This window comes from Carlito syrichta, unplaced genomic scaffold (genome assembly GCF_000164805.1).
Source record: "Carlito syrichta isolate Samal-C Ts95f unplaced genomic scaffold, Tarsius_syrichta-2.0.1 Scaffold79434, whole genome shotgun sequence".
Taxonomy (NCBI): domain Eukaryota; kingdom Metazoa; phylum Chordata; class Mammalia; order Primates; family Tarsiidae; genus Carlito; species Carlito syrichta.
In genome coordinates this window covers 24,777-34,257 of record NW_007023530.1, presented here as the reverse complement: position 1 = coordinate 34,257, position 9,481 = coordinate 24,777, and the positions used below count along the sequence as shown (strand labels likewise).

The 9,481-nt window shown below is 46.3% G+C and overlaps 1 protein-coding gene across 1 annotated transcript; it reads left to right on the top strand.

The window, feature by feature from the left end:
* The first annotated feature begins 944 nt into the window (after positions 1–944).
* FAM205C (family with sequence similarity 205 member C) lies at positions 945–7,727 on the top strand. The gene is made up of 5 exons (XM_021710632.1): positions 945–1,088; positions 1,756–1,801; positions 2,328–2,388; positions 3,738–4,234; positions 7,456–7,727. The coding sequence occupies exons 1-5, from the start codon at positions 945–947 to the stop codon at positions 7,725–7,727; spliced, it is 1,020 nt and encodes a 339-aa protein (XP_021566307.1).
* The last annotated feature ends 1,754 nt before the right edge of the window (positions 7,728–9,481 follow it).

Genomic DNA, 9,481 nt, shown 5'->3' with positions numbered 1-9,481 from the left:
TGCCAGGGGTCATAAAGTTAACATTAATGTGTGCATCAATGGACATAAGGAGTGGGAGGTACTGGGGTTGAATGGGGAAAATCTCACCCTGTCTAAAGCTTTTCAAATTTAGATTTTCATCAAATGCTCTTTCAGTCAAATATTCTGACCATGACAGAGTCAGCTGAAGAGCCACAGATTTGTGATCCTTAATAAAAAGTCTTGCCGATAACCCATTTCCACAGATAACCAGGTGGTATAAGACCTTTAGCGGCAATTCTGAAAAATCAAGCCTTGGACAGAGCTCCAGAAGTGAGCCTCATTCATGTACCTCCATGAACGTTTAGAATCTCATCTCAAGTTGGACCACACAGACTGAGAGGAATCCTTTAACTTTCCGAAAATTATTTAAAAGGACAGCAACTTTGTCCTTTCTTGGACACGTTTTTCACCACCAAAAATCTGTTTTCCAGACTTAACGATGTGATACCTGTGTCCTATGCTTCTGTGTGTTTTTTAGTTATCTTTCCAGTATGTAGTTCATGGAGTTCCTCTGACCTGGTAGTTTCTGTCCCTCTTACGGGGCATGCAGCGTGCCCTACTCTCTGGGGATAGATGCCAGACTTTTGTAGTAATGGAGAGAGCTAAGCCATCAGGGTACAGGAGTAAAGGGAGCATGAACAGGTATGTGCTGCCTGTGACTCCGGCACCTTTCATGCCAGGTTCAACAACCCATGCAGACAGATAACCTCATCTGAACACTGAATTAGCACATAAGCTTCTCTAAAACGGATACAAGTCTGTGATGCTATCCCTGCCTTGGAGAAAAAGGGGGCTTTGTGATGCGGTCTGGTAGTTTAGATCCATCTTCTGTGAGGCAAAAATGACAAGGTCTAGAATCTGGAGGCATGAGGTTCCAAGACACTGGAAGCCTAGGTAGAAGGATGGCTAGTGAGATTTAGACCATGTTGAGCCCTACCTTTGTTCCTTGGGATGTTGGATATCCCCTCTACACCTATGGATCCATCTGTATTATTGCATTAATCATCTGGCAAATGAAAAAGAGCCGCCAAAAATTAAGGCTGGAACCTAACAGGAGCTGTTACCGGGTAGGGAAACACTATAACCATGACTAAATTGATAAGCCTCAAACAAGATTTTATCCTCCTATTTTCTCTTGTTAACTTTATCCCTTGCTTTTTTTTTTTTTTTTTTTAAAGCAGGGTTTATTAAGTGAACAGAAAAGCTCCCACAGTGGGAGGGGACCCGAGGAAATTGCCCTCCCTTGCTTTTTTTTAAAGGGGGATTTCCTTACTGGATCCCAGAACAGCTCCCAATTTGGGTGATTATTCTGGCTGGTGTTCCTTTAGGGCCTTGATAGCTGAAGTTCTTTGGCTACTACAACCACCCATCATTCTTTAATCGATTCCATGTTTCTCTATCTTACTCCGAATTCCCACAGAATTTATCAAAAGAATGAGGGTGGCATGGAGTATGGAAGAGCTTGAAAGTAAGTCAGAAATAAGCAGAGAAGGAAAACATTGGGATGAAAAAGACAGAACACAGAAAGGAAAGGTAGAAGAATATATAAAATTGGAATACAGAAAATGGAGAAATGTTTATGAATTTTGTTCCATTTTAGACATGGCAAGAAAATTGTATACCAGCATCACATTTTGAGGTTTTTGTCTTTAAGTGTCATGAATTTTGTTTCACTTTAGACTTGGAAAGAAAATGGTGTTCCAGCTTCACATTCTAATGTTTTTGTCTTTTAAGTGTCACCGCAGAATCAAACAAAGGTCTAGAGAGAGAACATCAAGAGGTAAAGTCCCAGTCTCTCCTCTGACTCACTTCTACTGTGTGTAAGCTTCACATGGATCCCGACCCTCTATTACCCCTGGTGCCAGAGTCATGTCTTCTAACCACTGAAGGCTCCAAGACCCCCAAAGACAATGTCTTCCAGAACTCCTCTTTAAGTGGAAAACCAGAGTCTGGGAGCATTCTAAAACTCTCCACCTTACTTTCCTGAGAATGAAGAATGAAGTAGAATAGAAGTCCTCAACTGTGTCATTCCCTATTTTTACAACCCTGTGGAAGTTACTTCAACTCTTAGTCTTGTTCTGCATAAAATAAGCAAAACACACTTCCTCACTCACAGTGTGGTTGTGAAGACCAAATGAGATGCGGACAGGACAATACATTGTATATGGTTACATTGTACACAGATACAACTTAGAGCACTGACTCTTGGGGTTTTCAGTCTCTTCTCATTCAAAGGCCATTAGCTTCCTATAGGGTGTCCCTGAATCCTCTGCTATTCCATGTAACCCTATGTCCTGGTTCCTCAGCTAGGAGAACTTCCCAGAAAGAAGCCGAGAAGCTGCAGGAGCTGCTCTCTGTCATGAAAAGGTGATCTCTTGGTCTTTGTATTCTCCCAACTCCCACCCTGGCCTGTGACAATTTCTTGGTGTGGCCTGGGGCAGGGATAAGGAGAAGGAATTGCTGGGAGGGAGATATACACAGTGCGGGCTGCATCACTAGTTAAGAGGGTTTCCAGGGTAAACTGGTTTCCAAACATCTCAGACGAGCATCCAATTCTGCTTTAGACTAGTGTCACAGAAGACCTGGAATTCATGATTAAACTAGAGCATATTTCATTTAAAAAAACTCTACAGGGGGTTGCACTCGGCCAAGAGACAAGTTATCCAGACAAGATAATGGGTTTTTCATGAAGAAGCCATCATTGTCATATTCTCTTTACAGATGTACCGTTTCTGTTTTTTTTTTCTTTTTTCTTTTTTGAGTGGGATTCTCACTCTGTCGCCCAGGCTGGAGTGCAGTGGCTTGCTCACAGCCACCACAGCCTCGACCTGCAGGGTTCAGGCAATCCTTCCGTCTCAGTCTTCCAAGTAGCTGGAACTACAGATGCACGCCGCCATGCCCAGCTAATTTTTTGATTTATTGTAGAGACGAGATCTTGCCAAGTTGCCCAGGCTGGTCTTGAATCTCTGGGCTCAGGCAGTCCTCTCGCTTTGGCCTCCCAGAGTGCTGGGATTATAGGCGTGAGCCACAGTGCCTGGCCCAGGGGTATCCTTTCATGGGAAGACCCCCTTGAGTCTGGCTAGACCCTGCTGATGTTTGTTCCCTCCTCTGGTTCTGTCTTGAGGGAGGCCAGTTCCTGGGAGATAGCCCTTAGGAGACTATCATCTTATCCTCTTAAAATTTCTAGATTATAGAATTGATTCTCAAGCGACATTGGGCACAGCAGCAGGGATATCCGTTAGTCTTCAGAATGTAGGGGTCCTACAAGGATCTCATTTTACATTTAGGTTGATGTACTAAATACCAGACTTTGGGTTTCTTAGCCTCAAATAAGACTGATCCAGGTTCAACCTGGTGATGTTCCTGGTGATACCCTATCAGTTAACCAAGTGGCTCCCCATCTACTTAGTTCTCTTCTCCCACTTCAGCTTCCCAACAAGGTCAGCAGAGAACTGACCCCAGCTCCCAATCCTCTGAGCACCGTGCCATCTCAAGGGTTGTCTGAGACCTTGCCCAACAAGCCCCAGACCCTCAGCCCAACCCACCGTCCCAGCTAGATGGCATTTTCTAAGGTCAAAAGGTAGAGGGACAGACATCAAGGGGTGTAGGCCCTAGGACTTACAGGACTAGGGAAGGGAAGTGCCGAGCCCAGTCCACACTCTTCCAAGAAGGCACATGTAACTTCATCATTAACATTGCCATGTTTCTCTTCCCAGCCAAGGCTGGCTTCCTCAGGTGGAAGGTGTGCGGCGGCTCCTGTGTACAGATCCCTGCTGTCAAATCTGCAATGATGTGGCTCTGGAGATTCAGCAGTTGCTGGAGGGTGAGAACAACCAGAACTCACCTACTTTATTGGGGCAAACTCAGGGCTCTTCTCACCTAGATACTTTGTCCATGTCTGGTGAGTCCTTTGAGCCGAGTCTGGAGCTGGGTTCCCAGAGCTCCAGAGCAGTTTCGCCGGCATTTATAACCCCAATACCGACACAATTAATGGATCAGAAACCTTTAACCCAGTCAGCAGACCAGTCAACCGGTGCAGTCAATGTCCAAGATTGCTGGACTGATTACCTTCAGCAAGGGCAGAAATTTCAAGTTTCAGATGTGTCTGAGGTCATGGGATTGCTGCCTCCTTCAAGCTTAAAGGAGCCCGGGATTTCTCCGAACCAGCAGGAGACGAGGAAGAAAAAGTCCCAATTTGTCCTGGAGAACCAAGGTTAGCAGCCCTTGAATACTATATTCCCGTTCTTCCCTGGGTCCATAGCTCTCAAACCTAAAACAATACCCTGTGACCCTGTATTCCCTTCACCTGCTGTTCCTATGTCCAAAATGCTCTGAGGTACCTTTAAGTACAAGGACATAAATGCATGCATTTCCACACTTGTGGGCTCCCAAGATCTGTGGAGGAGTTCCCGGGGCACCTTATACCACACCACTTCCAATGTTTTCAAAGCCTAGAAAACCAATCAACCAATATTTTTTTCATCCTGAATGCCCTCTAAGACTTTTGTTGAAAAGACGAGCTTTCATCTCTGATTCTGGAAGGCCAGTTCATCCACTCAAGTTTTTTGGGTTTTTGAAGGATCCACTATGGACTCAGAGCAGAAATATCTGGGCCCAGATATCTGGAGAAAATCCCAAACCCCATGGCTCTGGGTCTACCCTCTCCCCACTTTCAGCTTCTAAGTGGTCTCTTTCCATTGCTTGGAAAACACACTGAGGTCTCAGTGTGCCGTTTGCAGTTGCCTTGCCATGGTTTCTCTTTTTGATAAAGTAAGTCCCTGCCTATAGAGATCTCTCCACAATAGGGAAGTCCTTGGCCCTTTCTCTTTTTTTTTTCCTGAGTTGGAGTCTCACTCTGTCGCCCAGACTGGAGTGCAATGGTTGCTCCCGGCCACTGCAGCCTCGACCTACTGGGCTCCAGTGATCCTTCCGCCTCGGCCTTCCAAGTAGCTGGAACTGCAGGCGTGTGCTACCACACCCAGCTAATTTTTGATTTATTGTAGAGATAAGGTCTCGCCAAGTTGCCCAGGCGGGTCTCGAACCCGCGGGCTCAGGTAATCCACTCACCTCGGCCTCCCAAAGCACTGGGATTACAGGCTGAGCCAGCGAGCCCGGCCGTCCCTTTCTCTTCAATGATTTTTCCTAAAACTTCCCTCACCTCAGTTAGTCCCACCTTCTTCCCTACGTTTGGGCTTCTCCACCTGACCACTGACAAACCCAGATCCATGTCCCACATCTTGACTCTGGCCAAGGAAAGCCTTGGAGTGACTGTAGAGGCAGCTCCAGCTTCAGTGGAATTTGCCAGCTGTTGCCCAGAGGTTGCAGTAGATGCAGGGAACCTTACAAAGTAAGGTAACCTTACAACGGACCCTCTCTGATTGAGGAAGTCAATTCCAGTCCTCAAGAGGGAGGTAGTATTCTCCTGGAGCATGCCCAGAGGCTGCTGGGGTTCCACTTCCAGGAACCACTGAAGTAACAGGTTGATTTGCCATTGCCGAGCTTGCTCCAAAAGATCCAGCAGTCTATTCAGTTGCTCCAGTCCCCGGCTGACCAGCAATCCTTGCCCTGGAGCAGCACAGCCCTGACCTGTGTGAGTGTCCCCCAGCCTTCAGCACCAGAGGCCAGTGGGAATAGTGACCACACTGATCCATGGTGGCAGCAGGGCCGGTCCATGGCTGCTTGCTCAGGCAATGTCAGAGCCACGCATAACAAATGTGAGGAGATCTGCTAGGGCATTGTTCCTGCCCATATCTGCAGTTGTTGAGATTGCAAATCACTGGCTCTGCAACTTTCCAGGGGCCCAGGTAGCAACTTGGTCACCCTGTCCTCTGGAAAGCAAACACCTAGACCAGGAGGCAGCAATCAGCCCCTGTAAAGATCAGGAAGTGAAACTCTAAATACTGACAGGCTTGACCAACAGCAGCAAGCCTTACCAGATGCTGTTATTGATGGCCCTGAGTTGCCTGGACCCTGTCTCAGTAAGCCACTGAGAAACATGAGACAAGTTTTGGCCTTTCTGTCAGGGCTTCCTGCTCTCTATTATACTGTGGCTTTCTCCAGGGCTATGGCTCTAGGCAATCATTTGCCAATCTACTGTGGAGGATTGGGCCCATTAGAGCCTCTAACTCAATCTCATCTGAATAGCAATGTATAAGTCCCGGCCCACGCTTTCAGGCTGCCAATGAGACTTGTGCAGACGGTGTACAAATGTCCCAGACTGAAATACAAGTAAACGGAGATGGTGCCTCTTGACAGCCAGACAGATCCTGATAGCCCCTAATCACACAAGACACATGTCTTGGTCAAACTAAATTTCTACCTGAAAAATAAATTCCTGGAGATAAATTTGGGAAGTTCCATAAAGACAGAGGAGTCCAGGGAAAAAATTCTGGCCATCTCAAAGAATATTTCCACCTAAGGATCTTTAAGAGTCTAAACATTGCTAAACCAAGGGAAAATATTGCTCTAGGAGCTCCCTATCCCACCAGCCATCCAATGTGCCCCAGATCCAGTATGGGCCTGCTTAAAATAATAGTTTGCAGTTGAACTAAAGGCAATGCAGCAGAGCTAAAAGCAACCAAGTTCCAGAGAGGATTCCATGGTTTTGCCCACCGGACCTCTGAGATCTCACAACCCAGAGCACACATAACAGAGGCCCAGGCATTTATGTTCATCTGGAGCCTAGAGCGAACAGTCCAGCCTGGACCCCACAGCCCAGGCCTTTGCAAGAGTGAGAACAAACCCCTACTTTGGTAGAGAAAACAGAACTCAGTGAAATTTGAAGCAGCATGGAATCGCATAGGAGGTGGTGCAGCATTGGGGCTCTCCCCAGCCAGAGAACACCAATTCTATTGAGGTTCAGAGGCCAGTAGGGACACATCAGCAGAACTCCAGAGCCTATGACTTCCCAAATATCTCTCCAGGATCTTTCTTAGGTAAAATTTTAGTTTAGCCAAGATGGTTTCCTGGAGTAGGAACTCACAAGGATCTGTCTGGAGCTGTAGAGCCACCATCTCCATCCTCTCAGTGCTGGCTACTGCATGCCAGTATTTTCGCCTGCTCACTTTAAGTTCCTAAGGCATCCTCCAGGATTACTTGGGGCAAAAGGACCAGACAGGAATAGTTTGCAAGGCTGTTGGTGTAAGCTGAATGTCCTCATCCAAACAATGATTCCTGAGAATGCCAAAGATGGGGTGCCCAGGCCTTAAAAGGCCAACTTACTGAGCCATTATTTGCTGGACCAAATTTTGCAAGTTCAGTATGTGAAAGGGTCAAATTTTCAGATCCATTGTTTTCAGGGTCAAATATTTCAGGGTCATGTTTTGCAGGGCAAAAATGGGCAGGGCAAAAATGTTCAGGGCCATACTTTCCAGGGCCAAGAGCTGTAGGGTCTGGTAAGGGCAGCTCATACTCACAAAAGCTCTACCCTTCCAGAAGCTTCAGAAGTTGGCTTGGGAAATAAGATGAAGATCTTTCTGCACTGGATTAACCCCGAAATGAAAGGTCAAAGACCTGAGGAATCCATTCTCCTCCCTAAGGCTGAGACATTGGCCAAAGCCAAGACAAAAAACGTTGAGAAGAGTCTATCCCTCCCCAAAGACCCTGTGGGGGGTGCTAACTCGGAGAAGACGACAGAGGACCCTGAGGCCCAGCTTCCCCCTCCTGATGAGGAAGGCCTGACCTTCTGTGATGCCCCCCAATATTGAGACAATCAGTTCTAGCAGCACTTCCTTCAGTCTGGCCAGTCCTGGGGCCTATGCCACTTTCACAGCTGCTTCAAACTCTGTCTTCTACTGACTGTGCCACCCAACCAGGAAATCTATCCCAGGTCTCAACTCTTACCTCAGCAGAAAGCACTGATTTATATAAGGAGAATACCCATTCCAAGCAAGAAGAGTTTGTAGGTTCCTGAACCTCTGAATCCCCCTGAAAAAGGCTGTCGTCACCATTTCCATCAGCATGCATTTGAGGCAGGGACTTCTCCAAATATACTCTATATCTGTAAGCAAAGAGCCACCTGTTTGTGCTTCCTTATTTTCAATGTGGTATATGATAGAGAGAGAGAGAGTAGAGGACCTAAAAAATACTTCCCACATGGTATAGGAGCTTAAATCCACATTTCATTTCAGATGGGTCTGCATTCCACATGACTCCTCCCAGTCCCACCCTAGACTGTGGATAAAGGGACTTGAACAGAGAAGGAAGGCCCTTGTTTAAGGTGCATTGAAGGTAAATGTCAGGCTTGAATTCTGTCATGATTTCCCACGGTGTGCTTGGGCCCAGAGAAGCAATGTGGACACCATGATAGTAGAAGTAGTGGTTAGGAATCTAACACGTTTTTGGCCCACAAGCAAAATTCATTAATAACTTCTATATAGCATATGCCCACAATCTGGAGAGAAGGTTTTTAGAATGCCACAGTTCTTCCTCATTGAGAAAGAGCTTTTGTGTTATCAAACGCACACAGCTAATGTGACAGATGTCAAAACCAAATATTACAGTATCCCTGTCTTTTCCCTGTTGTTATTGAGTTCTTCAAGGGTAACCCATCTGGGAGCCTGCTGTAGCCCTATTGTCTCTTCTGACCCCCATTGCCTTTCAGCTACATGGAAGGAAAGCTGCCTAGAATGAAGATCAGTTGATGAGGAGGTCCTTATAAGGGTCACAATAAAAATGACTTTGAGCTGAGTCTTGCATTCCACAATTCAAATATTCAAGTACTTACTATGTGCCAGACAGTAGAGATACAACAGTGGACAATACACAGGCCTTGTCTCATGAAGCTCATGGACTCTGGGACAGACAGTCATATAAAAAGTCATTGGGAGCAACAGGATAAGAGCTGGTTAAAAGAAATAGATAAAGGTACACAGGTAGGCACTTAACCTAGTTTTGGGGGTGTTCATGGAAAGTTTCCTGAAAGAGGTAATGTTTAGGTTGAGTTTCAAAGGATGTGCAGGAGTTAGCCAAGAAGGAGGTGGGGAGTAGGTAGGCTTCCCAGGGTGAGAATATAACATGAGCAGATATTGAAAGTGGACTGGATAAAAAAAAAATGTGGTACATATACATGATGGGATTTTTTTTTTTTTTTTTTTTTTTTTGAGTTAGAGTCTCACTCTGTCACCCAGGCTGGAGGGCAGCGGCACGCTCATGGCCACCGCAGCCTCCACCTGCTAGGCTCAGGCGATCCTTCTGCTTCAGCCTCCCAAGTAGCTGAGACTACAGGCACATGCCACCAAGCCTGGCTAATTTTTTCATTTATTGTAGAGATGAGTCTTGCCATGTTGCCCAGGCTGGTCTCGAACCTGTGGGCTCAGGCAATCTTCTCACCTCTGTCTCCCAAAGTGCTGGGATTACAGGTGTGAATCAACACACCCAGCCATGGTGGAATATTAATCCAACCGTAAAGAACAAAATTATGGCCTTTGCAGCAACATGGATGCAGCTGGAGACCATCATA

Excerpts from the sequence above, each read along its gene's own strand:
- FAM205C (XM_021710632.1), top strand. The coding sequence starts at position 945 with ATGTTGAGCCCTACCTTTGTTCCTTGGGATGTTGGATATCCCCTCTAC. Across the intron at positions 1,089-1,755 it reads CTAACAGGAGCTGTTACCGG|TGTCACCGCAGAATCAAACA; the intron begins GTAGGGAAACAC and ends TTGTCTTTTAAG. Across the intron at positions 2,389-3,737 it reads CTGCTCTCTGTCATGAAAAG|CCAAGGCTGGCTTCCTCAGG; the intron begins GTGATCTCTTGG and ends TTCTCTTCCCAG.